This window comes from Styela clava, chromosome 11 (genome assembly GCF_964204865.1).
Source record: "Styela clava chromosome 11, kaStyClav1.hap1.2, whole genome shotgun sequence".
Taxonomy (NCBI): domain Eukaryota; kingdom Metazoa; phylum Chordata; class Ascidiacea; order Stolidobranchia; family Styelidae; genus Styela; species Styela clava.
In genome coordinates this window covers 21,902,984-21,919,083 of record NC_135260.1, presented here as the reverse complement: position 1 = coordinate 21,919,083, position 16,100 = coordinate 21,902,984, and the positions used below count along the sequence as shown (strand labels likewise).

The 16,100-nt window shown below is 33.8% G+C and overlaps 1 protein-coding gene across 1 annotated transcript; it reads left to right on the top strand.

Annotated features, from left to right (window-relative positions):
- Positions 1 to 584: 584 nt before the first annotated feature.
- Positions 585 to 5,936, top strand: LOC120347374 (S-adenosylmethionine synthase-like). Its single transcript, XM_039417301.2, has 9 exons — positions 585 to 715; positions 792 to 869; positions 1,310 to 1,432; positions 2,036 to 2,292; positions 2,545 to 2,670; positions 2,943 to 3,035; positions 4,539 to 4,721; positions 4,996 to 5,129; positions 5,402 to 5,936. The coding sequence occupies exons 1-9, from the start codon at positions 616 to 618 to the stop codon at positions 5,517 to 5,519; spliced, it is 1,212 nt and encodes a 403-aa protein (XP_039273235.1). The 5' UTR covers positions 585 to 615; the 3' UTR covers positions 5,520 to 5,936.
- The last annotated feature ends 10,164 nt before the right edge of the window (positions 5,937 to 16,100 follow it).

Sequence of the window (16,100 nt, the reverse complement as noted above, 5' to 3'; positions counted from 1 at the left end):
AACCCTTTATTTTTTTTAACTTGTTCGTTATCTTATAACAATGTTAACTTCATTTGGGCAGATTTCGTAAATAAGAATTTACCACAGTTTTATTATATTGTGACTCCTTTTTGCATGAAGTACTGATAAATTATGTACATTAATACGCCAAACGTTCCCAAAAAGGTTCCTCCAACCACTTGTGCATATTACTTACTCGATTGCTAGAGAATTATTGAAAAGGGCTTAGCGTTGCGCTATGCAAAGCAAACAAAACGTGTAAGCACTCTTTTGCAAGCTTTGTTTGTCTATAGGTCTAGAATACGTGTTCCAGTGGTTTTTATTATCGCGCCCGAGAATAAAGTACACTGCAAGAATAGGAAGGTTAGCGCATAGTTAATCAATGACTAAAGAAATGAATACTCATCTAAAACATGTGGGGATTCTGCAGGCATTCAGAATTGTACGTTATGAGATGATAGTTTGTTATACGACGAAGACATATGGGTTACAAAGCCCGATTGTTTTATTGATTGGCGATTATCGCTAACCTAAACTTCTTCCAGTGGATAGAATTTTATATTGTATTTTTCACACAATCACGCAGTTAACTTACTTTGGTAGTTGTAAATAATAATGTCTCTGAGGAATTGCAGCACTGGCCCTTCAGAACACCACGGGAGTCATGGAGACTCGTTTTTATTCACTTCCGAGTCAGTTGGTGAAGGCCATCCAGGTAAAATTTGTTGCTTCCCATTTGCAATACTGAATATTTGATGGTTTGTTTAATTCTTCTTTTTATTGCCATTAAGATAAAATGTGTGACCTCATTAGCGATACCATCCTCGATGCTCATTTAAAACAAGACCCGCGGGCAAAGGTAGCATGCGGTAAGTAATGCTATTTAGTATATCAATTTTAGAACTTATATCGATTCACATTCAAATAAAATATTTCGTATTTGTTCTTGCACATGAAAAAGCATGTGTATCCTATGAGAATAATAGTTTTCCAATTGGGCATGGAAATGTCCCAATCAAGCGTGAAACTGGGATAAATTATATTAGAACTGGCTAGTTTTGGCGAAATACCCTGGGGTTAACTAAACTATGTCCACCGAAAAACATGTTTCATCACTTTTTAATTTTCGGAAAGTCTAAACTCTAAAGGAATAGTATATATGGTTAGTTAGCATAATTATAATATTTTTGATTAGTTATCGACATCTTAGTACGCGAGTGTTTATGTAGTAACATCAGGAAAGACGAAATGCACTCGATTTCATTACATCTATTTATCACACGAAAGATAGAATATTTTCGTTCTCCAGAGACTTTTGCAAAAACTGGTATGGTTCTGGTTGGCGGAGAAATTACATCTACTGCCGTTGTGGATTACCAAAAAATAATTAGGGAAACAATCAAAGAGATTGGATACGATGATTCAGAAAAAGGTTGGTTTCCAAAAAGTTTACTATAAACAACAAATATTTAAATAAAATCATTTTTTCATAACACGGAATTTTTGCGTGACACTATATTTAGTATATTTTCATTCCGGTAATCGTTTTTTATTAATATCACAAATGATTTCCCATTGGTTTGCTGTCTGGCTCGACGGTGTGGCGCATCGTGCTAATCGTTAGGAATACGCGATATTCGAATCCCATCTGGGGTTAATTTTGTGCGAGATGATTACCCGACTCCTCGCCGCCGCTGTAGGGTGGTTCACGTGACCGCTGGTAGGTTACGGCTTACTCAGCCATCACGTTCATGCTCCTGAAAACAAATAACTGGCTAACTAAGCCCATACTCAACATGAACTGGTAACTGGACGAAAGGCCGTGGTTGGCCATATAATTGATCTTTGTCATTGTCAACGGAATTCCTCTCCGCCGGGATAAAACTCGGTAACTTCGGTTCTATTACTATCTTATTCTGACTTGCAATTTGATAAAGTTGGTTGAAACATTCGCGCCATTTTGAGAACGGAATATCGTTTTATTCGACTCTTAGACACATTTTTGCTAATACTTCAATTTACCTCTACCTTGTAGGCTTTGACTACAAAACTTGCAATGTTTTAATTGCGTTGGAAGAACAAATTGATGAAATCGCTGATGCAGTTCATAGAGAGAGGGATGATGATAATATTGGGGCTGGTGATCAAGGCCTAATGTTCGGATATGCAACTGACGAAACCGAAGAAATGATGCCATTAACTGTAGTTCTCGCTCATAAGTTGAATCAAAAATTATCTGAACTACGTCGTAACGGATCTTTACCATGGTTACGACCTGACTCAAAAACACAGGTAAAGAGACAAATATAAAGAAATATCTAACTTCATGTGTTCAATTATTTTTCAAATGAAGCGGTAAAGCCCAAAAACGTCTAATTGCCATCGATCACTAACACCACAGAAAATCATTTTTGGGTTTTCAAAAATTATTATCTGTAGGATTTTATGATTTGTTACTTGTTTGATATACAATGTAAAATATACGAAACTTCTGCTTAACGAAACTTTTGCTTGTTAAGGTGGGTTTTTTTGTTTCCGGTTCAGGTTACTGTTGAACATCAGGTAGTGGATGGAGCAATTATACCCTTACGCGTTCACACAATTGTTATTTCCGCACAACATGCTCCGGATGTCGAGATATCTGAACTGAGAAAAGAAATTATGGACAAGGCAAGAATTGAGATGAAATATGAATTATATATAAAACTATTTGCCGATGCCGTTTTATAGCTGGATATGTATACGAATGGGGGTTGCATTATACGTCACCAAATTTATAAACTCCAATACAATTTTCTAAATAATTAAAATTCTTATGCGCTCTTTTTTGAGGCTTTAATCAAAACTCATACCACGAATATATTTGAAGCAAAATTTTACATTTTATAACTCCTTATTTCATGAGACAACAAATGAACAATGTGGTTGTCCAACTGTTGCAGGTTGTCAAGGTGGTTGTTCCGAGCAAATATTTGGACAATAAAACTGTTTATCACATTCAACCATCAGGAAAGTTTACTGTTGGTGGGCCTCAGGTATGTAAAATTTCCCATTTTTATTTTACGTCTCTTTGAATCTAATTCGTGTAATCATACTTTTGTTGGGAAGGAATAACTTTTGAATAATAATTCGCAATCAGCGCCAGTCTATTTTTCATAACTGAGTTATCTCATGTTTATTATATTGCGACAATGAATCGCTAAGTTAATATATTTACCGTCGCATCGGTATTCTATATTAACTATTGTTCGATTAGGGCATAGCGGTTGAATTAAACACTATTGAACTGAATTCGAGCATGAAATAAAAAGAATCCAGGGGACATGAATAAATAACGTCGTCAGAGTATGTTCACCTCTGCCATTGTAGAAGGGCCAGGGCTTATCATTGGTAAATAGTCAATAGCCAGGATGTAACTATGAACCGCATGATGCCAAAGAGAGTCAAAGTCAACAATTAAAATATCTGACGAAACAGCACACCATCTGGTGACATAAATTATGCGAATGATGACAAGAGTCAGCAACAAGTCAATGTTTCACAGTCGCTGTAGTTCGTTATATTGCAGATAATAAGTTATTGGAGACAGAAAAATGTTTGAAAACTGTTCAAATACTATCTATGGAATCTGAAACGTGTCCAGGTTTACGAAATACCCATAAGTGGTGAAGTGCACGATTTTACAGGCATAATATGCATACAGGGAGTCCTCGACTTCCGACGTTGTTCCGTTCTTGAGAAGCGGTGTAACCCGAATTTCAGTGTAAGTCGGAACATTATACTGTACATTGGTACAGTGCATGAATTACTCTATACACATCGTACTGTATCGTAGTAAAGTATGGTACTGTTATAAAATGTACAAATATTGCAAAAAGTACGATGTAAATGAGGAAAACCTATGAGCCCAAAGCACTGATTTTCTTGATCACAATTATCCAGTTTGAGGGCTTAAATATTACAGTACAGAATTATATTCTATATTATTTTGGAAGTGCGTTCGCAACCTCGAAACAGCGTAAGTCGCGACCGTCGTAACCCGAGGACTCCCTGTACACTGTTTGGTTGCAAAATTCTGAACATTCCTACTTTGCACCTGCAAAAGTGTGACCACTTTATTAAAATATTCCATTGCTCAAACATAATTTTTGATTGATTTTTTACCTAATTTAAGATTCGGATATTTGGCCACTGTTTCACCGTAATCATGCTTGGTTAAAGAATTCGCTTGTTTCTTGTTGGAGTCTGTAATATTATAGAAATTGTATCATCCGTTGTTAATTTTCAAGACATATGGCTAAAAATTATGTATGAGAAGTAGATTTCTACTTTGAAAACTCGTTGTCCATCGTTTTGAAAATACAATTCCTAATTTGCATCACGTTATGACTCTGGAAGGTGAGCGTTTCAAGAAAATGCTGTTCACCTACTTAATAAATTTAGTACATGACTTCGACAACGCTCCTGGGGTTGATAAAGTGCTAACATGCTCGTATTAATTGTAATATTTACTTTATATATTTGAATTCATTCCTCAGGGTGATGCAGGTTTAACAGGGCGGAAAATCATAGTGGATACGTATGGAGGATGGGGTGCACACGGCGGAGGAGCTTTTTCGGGTAAAGATCCGACAAAGGTTGACAGATCAGCAGCTTATGCAGCTAGATGGGTGGCGAAATCATTGACAGCGGCAGGAATCTGCAAACGTTTGCTTGTTCAGGTATAGTGGATATTCTGTAGAAATTGTAGAATAAAGAATTAATATATCTAGAATTCACTCATATATATGTATCAGGTCCAGATCTTGTGTAAGACAACCTCCTTACAAACAATCTACTCGAGCATGGTAAATGGCCTTTTGACAAGACCAGCGGACAAGATACTTAGAATGTTAGATATTTCAAACGTAACTGAACCAAAGAATCCTAACTGCATAGATGGAAGTTTTCTTTTGTAACGGCATTGAAGTAATTTAGGCAATAATTTATTTTCAGGTGGCATATGCTATTGGCATTGCACAACCTATGGCAGTGTACGTGTACAGTTACGGAACTTCTAAATATACGGATAAACAACTGCATGATATTGTTTTGCATAATTTTGATCTCAGACCTGGACATATAATTAAGTGAGTGTGAATAAAATATATATATATAACTGATACATGATGCGCGTATGTCGTCTAATTTTTTCTCTTTTAATTTCTTACTCTTACATTTGAGAAAGCCTGAAACTCGTGTATTAGTTTTCATTGAACAATTTACCTGTGTATGAAAGTCTTCGTTGCAACCGAGCGAGTCCCGTAATCCTTAGGATAACTGAACTATATAGTATTCACCCAGGTCGCCCTGGTAAAAATTGTTCATCTAATCTAATGCATTACATAACATTCTTTCCCAGAGAACTCAAGTTAATGCAGCCGATATTCAAAAATACATGTGCTTACGGACATTTTGGCCGAGGGGGATTTTCCTGGGAGATTCCAAAATCTATTGCTTTACCAGAAGGACTCGAATAAATATTATTTGTGAATGGCATCCAGTCAGCAGAGATTTTGACAATTCTGGAACTATATTCAAATATTTTCTGAGTTTGTGCAGATAAAATGATGTTGATTTAATTTACTTAAAGTGAAATTTTGTTTGAAATATCGTATAAATCTTTGTAGGGTGTACAAAAATATTTGTAGGGTGTACTAGATGGATTACTTTTATTGTACAAAATGATTGTGCAGAAAAATAACCAGTTCTCATACTAATTACAACAAATTCTGATAGCTTTCATTTGATTCAATACTACAATTAATATCTATGCAATTGAATAAATTCTCCTGAAATACCTGCAGATGTGTGCATAAGGTAAGCTTTTTGATATACAGCCAAACAGATTACTAATAAAGATTCAAATTTCAAAAGCAGGAAAGATAACAAGACAAAAAGTGTCTTATATTCAACAATATGGAGAAGCAAAGATAATGCACAATCACGTGGTAGACACGAGACCACTTCTCTACAAGCATGAGAGAATAAAAATTAATTAAAACAATTTAATTTTATTATAAACGGTTCAGAACTAGCAACCACTACACTCACTAAATCATTATTCGACAAACTTGTGTCTGCTAATTCAACAAACAAATCTGGTGCAATTCTCATATAAGTGGTGTTTTAAGACATACCTAATGAACAGAAAAAATATTTGGAAACTTTTCCATACAAATATTACACAACAAGCTAAACTCTTGGGACTTAAACTTCAGTTTTTTTTTTTAACTTCAGGTTTGCATATCATTTGGACTATGAGTGCATGGTACTTTGACAAATATTGGACAAGTCGGGGCAAATATTGGACTTGTGCAACATTATATATATATATATATCATGTTGATAGCAATAAGACTATTCCTATTCACTTATCTACAGCTTCAGTCATATATAAAACATACGATTTTTACATTCCATCAAGAAAATGTTTTCGAGACAGTATGATTTATCTACCCTCTGAAGGCGCATTTCATCCACACAAATTAATGATACACCCTCGCGCACAGTATTGCTCACAAGGATGATGCTGCAACGATTGACTACTTCATCGAATTAAAATAAAAATTTACAAAAATCATTGGTCCTGGACTAGCTTTCGGCTAAGCTCTAAATGTTCTAGAATCTAGACCGTGTGCAAGAAATAAAAAGATTAGCTTCTAATTGACTTTCAAACTGCAAAAATTATTCCCACCAAAATATTGCATAACTGTGCTTTTTTTTAAGTTTTTATAATTGACAGCTGTGTTCTTCTCAACTTTCGGAGCATGCCCCATCAAGTAGTTTCCAGGCGTCAAACACAGTTGGACGTGAGCTCTCACTCATTTATTGTCAGTATACCTACCAGACAAAAACGTTTAACTTATACTTACACAAAATTAACGCGTATACATTAATAAACCAGAAAATACTTATATGACCAACCGTGATTTATATCTTACACACAACAGAGCTAGGGGGAATACTGGCAATGGTCAAGACAAACAAAAATGAACCGAAATGTTGATACGACGGCATACTTTTGTCACATGCTCAGTTTATTGTGTTCTAGAATCCAGACAAAATTAAAATAACTGTTTTCTTTGAATGGCATAAAATATTGAATATTCACTCGCTGAATATTCCCATCCCAATCTATTGAGAATAAGCCAGAACTGTCTAATCTCTAATGTATCAAAGTGTTGGCTTTGCGTTTTCTGAATTTTTTTTTGTAATATCTATAGGAAATACTTTTGTTATATCCTTCACGTATAAACCAGAATCATAGCTACTAGTTATTTAAAATTCACGAAACAATTCAATAACCCAGGTAGAAAATTTGATTTTAGGAATGCTTAAAAATGTTTTTGTCGGTAACTACTAACAAGGTAATCAGGTTTTCGACATTCCTGCTAATTTTGCCTGGAGCCAAAAGCACCATGTAAACGCCATTAGTTACAACCGCCTTTAATAAAAAATTTTTTTGCAGAAAGTAGTTGTTTTGTGTATTGATGCCAGTTACATCAGGATGTTTCAAGAATTGTAAATTTAAATTTAGTGAACTTCCGCTACACACTCGTACTTAGATTACGAAGACTTAGGGTTTGTTTAATATGAAGGTATTTTAACATAAAATACACCATTCATAGTGATAATATTACCGTTACAACCAGATAATTAATTAATGCCTGCTATAGTACTTTTGTTTAAAATATCTGCTGCCATAGTATGATTTTTTATGTACAGGATTGCTATAATATATATAATAAATAGTAATTTTATATTAGATTCTATGGAACATATACATTCTTGTGATATAGATGCCGGTAAATATTGATGACGCAAGACATGCAATCTTTCAAATGCATGTTATCGTGTAGCAACATTCAGCTCAAACTTCTTGTACTATAAAAGTTCGCAGATCGTTGAAACTACAGTAAAACAATAGGAATTTGGGGTTAATTTAGTATAGTTTGACAAAAAAAATTTTTTAATACAGTAGTGATTCGTTTCCCAGTTATGGAAGAATTTCCCGACGCAGACAGAAGTTTTGTCGTTCTTGCGGAAGAATTTTGCGTTGTATTTGCTGTAGTGTTATTATTAAATAATTTTTAGCTCTTTATTATCTGTGCAAACATTATAAACTACTCAAACTGTACAAAAGCGGAAGTGAAACTTGCACATAACACTAGAAGGACCAAATAAAGATTGAATATATAATTTTTTTTTTCAATTTAGATGCTCAGTGAGGGAAGAATAAAGAGTTTCAAAATAGGCCTAGGGAGGAATTTAACAAAAAAAACTAGGGACCACTGGGGTATAGTGTATGCATGAAAAGCTAGAATCGTAGGATTTTTTAATGTCTTCATACAATAAGCAAACAAAGCTAAATGTCACCGATGAGTGAAGTCATGAAAATCCGAATTTAATTTCGACCAATTATTAGGGATGGGCCGGGATTCGGATCCGGACTCGGATTCGAGTCGAATCCAGGCATTTTTTGGAATCGGATTCGATTTCGAGTCCACGTCGTTTTTACCGAGTCCATAATCAATTCTGTTTTTACTAATTTACGCCTATGTTTGTACTTTTGCCTCTATAAATCCCACTACATACCTTAACTAGTAAAATTCAAGGTTAGATCTGTAACAATATCCTTCGTGTGCAATATAAACACTCCTAATAAAACGACGACAGATATCCAGATAATATAATGATAGTTGAAAACTATTGATCGCTCATAGCAATGATGTTGCGCCAGTCGCCTTCAAACTATCTATTCTTTTTGGTATACATGTGGTACACAATAAAATATGTGGTATTGCAATATTTTTGAGTTTTTGATTTGCGTAAAAATGAAACATGTTCTGGATCTACCCAATAGGGAATCTCATCAATACCTCTTTTAAATCGAGTTTATTGCGTGGAATCCTTTCGCTAAAAAGGCAATGGAGAGGATGGAGAGTTTTAGAACGTTTACATGAACTACTAAATTGCAAGTAGATGTACTACATTGTATTGACGACGAGTGGTATTTCTCTACCATATGCGCACATGACATAGTAAATTTACGGCTAGAAATATTTGGAATTATGGGAAAGCATTGTAGTCGAACGCTTTTTATTGTTCATGTTGACATGTAAGAATTTCTGAATAGCTACCCAGAATTGACGCAAGGTGGGCTGGAAATCCAGTTCACAGCCAAGGCGCACATTGACCACGTTTACGTTTGTATTATGGCCGCCTAAAAAGAGAAAAAATATATATTTAAAATGACTCAACAGCTATCTGCGGAACCATTAGGCAAAAAATATGAGCTACGACGTATGTTTGTGAGCGCACGATGCTGTAGCATGGTCTAAAACACGTTTTTGTGCTATTCCATTATGACGTCACGGACTCGGCAGATTCGATTCGATTCCTTGACCTATTACTCGGATTCGTCGAATCTTTGTAATGCCGGACTCGTCCCATCCCTACCAATTATACGGGATTTTCCATTTTAAATCTGTCAAAAATATTCATTCGTAGTATAGGCTTGTGTGTAGGCAAAGATTTTCCATTTCAGGATAGGGATCCGAGATGTCACAGAGTGTATTAAACTTCAATTTAAAGCTTTCTGGGACAAATTTCTCTGAAGAAACCGGAATCAATAATCTAATTTAAGCTAATTTAGGTGAGAATTTTCCCATTATTTCACTAAGCCTTACAACAGTCTTAACAATAATAATTATTGAATCACTTCAATTTTTTTCTCATAAAAATGAAAACTTTGCTGAGATTTATTCAAACACATAAATAAATATAAGTCATTTTATCAATATAAATTGACTGAATGGCATAAACAATATTGAAATTATGGGATTAGAGAAATGTTTACATAGGCTATACATGTTTGATTTTGAAACTACACAGATTTAGTTTTCCGATGATATTTGACAGAAAATATATATCAATGGATGAAACGTGCACAGCCTTGAAACTGTTTTGATATGGTTAATTATTGTTTTAATTATAAATTAAGGCTAAATTATTAATTTTCGTTACGTCACTTTCTATTAAAATGTACCATTTGTGACGTACTACTCAGAATTCTGGCGCTATACGATGCACAAAATATGCGAGAGTTCGTCACATAGTTTGCATAAATGTATGTTTCAAAATTTACTCTAATGATTTTACGGGTATTTATAGTTCATTCAAGCTAGTTCAACTGATGTACCAGGTAAAAATTACCATAAATAGATCGATTTATTTAGTCCATCATTCATGCATCAAACGCATCATGCATTTCATTAAAAACACCTATCAATAAAAATAATAAGTTTATGCTTGACCGAAAACCTTGCAATTTAGTCTGTTTGTTCTGCAGTATTTTTAAAATTTTGTCATATTTCTAAAATGAGAATTTATCTTAAAATGTGTATATATATTTCAATTTCCATCTTTTACTGGATCATAAATTACTTGGTTCACACATGAAACTATACGACTATCTATGAGTTACGCAAGATTGAGGAAGGTTAAACCCTCCCGACATTATATGTTAGTTTGTTCAAACTCACAAATATTCGTTTAATAAATCATGCCATGAAATCAAATCATATGCCCTCAAAAATTCGTTTTACAAACAAAGTATTGTTCAATAAAATAATGTTGGTTTAACAAATTATATTTTGTTATGATCTTATCAGAGGTAGGTTGAAAAATTTTGTTGAGTTAAGTTTGTGAACCGAGAAATTGTGCTGTCTTATTCAAATGGTGTCATAAATTTATCAAAATACAATTGTAATAATATATTAATTTTTTTGACCGGCGATGCTGTCGTGGTTAAAGTTTTTCATGCATATACGCATTTAAATCGCTTTAAAACATCAAAGAATTTCTCTTTACGGCCACTAAACAACTGCTCTCATAGAAAACTATGTATCTTATGCAATGTACAAAAGATATTTATTCATTTTTACTATAATATGCGTGCGATTAGTTTAGCATTCTTATAAACCTATTATAAAACAACAATGCGGCTTCATGTACAATATTGGGGTTATTGAGATAATAAAAAAAAGTCGTACTTTTTGATGCTGAATATGTATAAAAACCTCTTCACTAACTTTTTAGTTACATTAATTCTAATTATTGTTGTCACTATAGCAAAATTTTGTTCTAGAATGATCTTTCATTATTGCATATTTCTTGCACATAATGCGAAATTGAACGAAGTACACTATTACGCAATTGTATAGTAATTTTAACACGAACCGTAAATTAAATTTGTGGAATTGAGAGTGTTTTATGTCAGTCTCATTAGCATCCAATTCCAGAAGACAATTGACATCCTTTTGTCTAGCTCAGGTAAAAGCTGACAATTATTCACAAATAAATAATAAATAAATAAATAAATAAGTCGTTAATCATTCGAAATTGTTACAGGTCATTCAAACAAGGCGACAAATGACCTTATACGCTGTAACATGAAATGTCTCACTCGGTCGGAGATGCTTATTTATTTTAACAAAATGATTTCATCTTTAAAAAATATATTATTTTTTCTAAAATTAGACTAAACTAATAATCGTCTACGCCCCCATTTTATTACAACGAATATTATGAATACTTGTGATTCTAATAAATTAGAACTATATAAAACCAAAAACGTTCATGTTATCGTTTTGTAATAACAATATATTGTTTTTTTCGGGTCAGTATTTATATTTTGCCAGTTCTTCTATGTCATGTCGTGAAGTGTGAATTATGTTTTTGTTGCTTAAAAGTTATACAGATATTATATATCTGCGATGTCTGTATTCCAGTACCACGAAAAATAAGATTTTGAAATTTCAAACCGATTCCACTTATTGTTAAATTGATGAGCAATAAAGACCTTTCATATGTTCATTTTTAAAATGACATGTCACCACCCAACTAAAACTTTGGGTTTGGATTCTTTGTTTGCAAAATTAAATTGAACAAGCCCCAAAAAAACAAATATAGTGAATTCAATATACTAAAGATTCCGCGCTTATACAGGGGGTTCTCTGCAGTGGTCGGCAAACTTTTTGTACGACTAGGCCAAATATGCACATTGGCGGTAGCATACGGGTCACGTTAATCTCCGCCTGTAAACAATTGCCATATTAAACTTCAAATTATGACGCACCCACAACTCCTATTTCAGTGTTAATTACAATGAAAGGTAATTCGGCAAGTGGACGTCGTACTTTCGCTAACGCTTATTACTGCAAAACAAATGCCGTACAACAGCCATCGTTACGACATACATTAGTACGCAGTTGATAATAATTTTATGGCATGTTCTGTTTTATGCATCAAAAGTGAGGTCGTTCGAGGACACCAAAAAATTTGTTCACAGGCCGCATTTATCACGCGGGCCGCAGCTTGCCGACAACTGCTTTACTTTTGATAAACCTGGCATTGAGTGGATATAATATTTGATCAAACATTGACGATAAGTAAAAAGCATTCGTAGTCGGAATTGTGACCGAAATCGATCGTATGTTTGAGCAAATAAACTTTTGTACAGAATACCACCTACAATAAAAAATGCATTGAACGTTCTTGACACAAAAATCAATTTATAAATTGCATGTTTCAAATTAGTGACCACGTTGAATTTTAATTCTATTTTTATGTAAATCAAATTATTCACCTAAATGATTCTTTCATATAATTGGAATGTATAATTGAGGGACGTATCAAATAGTACATAAGCGAAAATAAAATTGATCAAGTATGGGCATTAGTTACATCACGTTTTTAAATTGTAAACTGCCCATCGATCATATTCGAGCAGAGCGATGTTTGCACATTTCCATTGCAAACTCTTAAGCAATGACAGTGGATTACTCAGTATTTTAAAACTACTCTTCGTCGGAAATCACCGCTTCCGGTTACGTGTCTAATTGTGTAATAATATAGCACGTTCATGTTTTAGGTCACTGACATAATTGAATCCAAATTTCGAGGAAATTTCTGAATTCAATAATAACGTGACGAAAGATAATAATAGTTCATAATAAAATATATTTCATAAAAATATTCCATTTCAGAATCTATTTTTATTTTACTCTTGATAAAGTTAATTAAAGGTATGTATAGCCTGTGCACAACTGACGAATAATAGTATATTCTTATTTTAGTAATAAACACAAAGCATAAATAGTTTTTTTTTAAAGTAGTGAGTTTTATAAACACGTGGAAATTATACCTTAATCGCAGAGACAAGTTTGACTGGATGATCATCTGTTTCTAATGCATAAATAAATTATTATCCTAAGAATTGACCAAGCGAGTAGGCTCTCATATATAACACAACACAACAATAAATGTTTCAACGAATAAGCTACTGGTAAATGGCAACGGGAGCAAATCTAGTCACAACGTTAATATAGTTCGTTTCTATGTTGGTTATGCTTGTCATGGTTTTTATGATTGTCATTTTCACCAACTTCAGTTTGTTTTTTTGTTCTTTTGGATCACTTTCCTCATTCAAAATTACCAAGCAAGAATTTTAGTCCTAATATAATGCTAACAAATTTAGATGCATTGACTGTAAATGTGTCATCAGGATTACCATGTAATAATATTATTTTGTGCCAGAAATGGAATGAGTCCACAATTTGCTAACTTAAAAACACGATATATTTTAAAACATTTGTATAATGTAAATGAAATATTATTATCGTGATGCCATTTAGATTGCCAGGAGGATTCTCAGAAGCTTCATAGGAGATTTTCATTAATGTCCAGATTTTCATAGAATGTCATCGTAAAAGTTGCAATCCTTCCTGTATTTGTTTTTAACATAAATCTTGTAAATACTAACTTAAGGTATATGTCTAATTTCACGGCTGATATTTACCATTTTAACAGCGCAATCTTCGAAAAGTTTGCTATTGTAAATGTTACAAATCACAATCTACCAGAAGACGCAGTACTCCATGAAATACGTGGGTGCGTGCATCATGTACACGCATTTGCATGGAATATATCTGCGATATTAGGGATGGTGATCTTGTGATCGTACTAAACCAGCTAGACCGAATTCAAAAGAGACTAAGATTGTCTCTTTCCTATCGACGAAATTGTGCATTGCTCTGCTCATTTTACCGATATTAAAATGGAATGTAAACTAAATAAACTTTCGTAACTCGTCTCCCCCTCAAAAATATTTTCAGTCCTAATACTCGCGACATCTATCTCTGCAACGCGGTCGAAAATTTTGACTCAATAAATGGTTTTCCCCTCATATATATATATGTATCCTATTACACTACAGGTAGTGGTAACAGTTACATTTACTCAAATTCCACGCGAGAATGTTAAGTTTGGGATAGGTATGGGTAAAAAATACTAAAAACATACATTTGAGAAACCCCGAGGTTTGGTTTACCCAAAGTTAAAAACTGCAGTTTTTACCTCTTCAAAAAACGTACGCGTCGCGCACCTTGGTTGATGACGTTTCAGGTGGTCGGTATTGGACTGGTGATACATATAAAGTCATTCATGTTGTCCACAGTTTTTTTTATGGATTTTCGCTTTCGTGTCAAATATAAACCAAGCATCTGGGCGGTGTATATTCGACGTTTCGCCATATATGAAAGCAAGGTTTCGACACCCATATTTTTTGCATTTTTCGTCGAAGCCGTGACGCAGTTTCGAAGTCTAGTTTTGCACCAGACAGTATGATTTTATTTTTAGGGTAAATGAATAGAAAATACCTGTGTATCAGAAACCTCAATTTCAAACATAGTTTCAGTAAAGAGGTTTTCGATTCATAACAGTTATATAAAGTTATACAATTCCAACAATAATAAGACCACGGTATTTTTTGTTAGAAATTATGTGGCCTTGTTATTCCATTTTTGTGGCGATGAGATCAACACTAAGCAAACAATATCCGATGAGCAGCATTTGTTTAAAAACTTTGAATTTAATTATACGAGTCCCATTAACCAACAGAGCAGAGCTTATACCAAATCAAACTAAGCATGACGCGAATATTGTTCCATGTATGCGATATAAAGTAGATACATTAAATCGAGGGCATTTAACAAAGATGCATTTTTGAATCCTTGTGGTAAATTAAATTATAGATAGCTATTATATTTAATAGATCATAACAACAGTATAGAAAAACTTAGCCCGAGGTTTTGTTTTATTTTCTTCTTACCATCTAAAAATATACAAAACTGAAATTCCTCGAATAGCATTGCGTTAGGTTTGTCGAAATTGATTCAAACAATTTATTTAAAAAGAACAATTGTTATAGTTAAATGTTTTTTCACGTCGTATTATGACGCAAAGTTATGTCTAGTCTACATCAATCACAGAGCATGGAGCGTGACACCAGGTTTCCACTTGTTTTAAATAACGCAGTTCGCCGCAATATATCCTTAATTTCTCTGAAATGTTAGTTGAGTGCTCTACTAGTAGTGATTTTAATTTAGGATATTAGCTTCTCGTAGCATTTCAATTAAAGGAAAGCCTCATTTTACTCTGTTACAACGTACTTATGCCGAAAGGTGAGCATAGCGATTGTACCAAATTCCACGATATCAATGAATTTTTTTTTTTCAAATAATAAATGTGGCGATTATGGTGTACATAAAAACCAGCGATAGCAAACCACAATATTTAGGTTAAAAAATAAGCGAGGCTTGATTCTATTTTTGCGTTTGGTAGATTAATTCATTTCTTCGAAGCACCCCAACAAAGCGTTATTTTTGATCAGAAACGTTGTCTAATCACGACCATTGATTACAATAGGTCGTTGCAGTCTGCAGCCAAGTCACGATTATTCTGTGCGTGAAAGACGTGAAATATTGCTGTTGTCATGATTCGAAATCAGTTTACATGTCGTTGTTCAGGCGTAATGAATGAAAGCAGATAAACCATACATTGGGGAGTTTATACAATATATGTATAAATGCTAAAAGGTACTGGTTCTAGTTTTCACATAGTTAAATAAAACATATGTGGTCAAGTGGTCAAGAGAGTATATTATTGCAAATCAATTTTTCTATCGAATATTTTCTTTTCAGGTGTCTAAGCTAGAC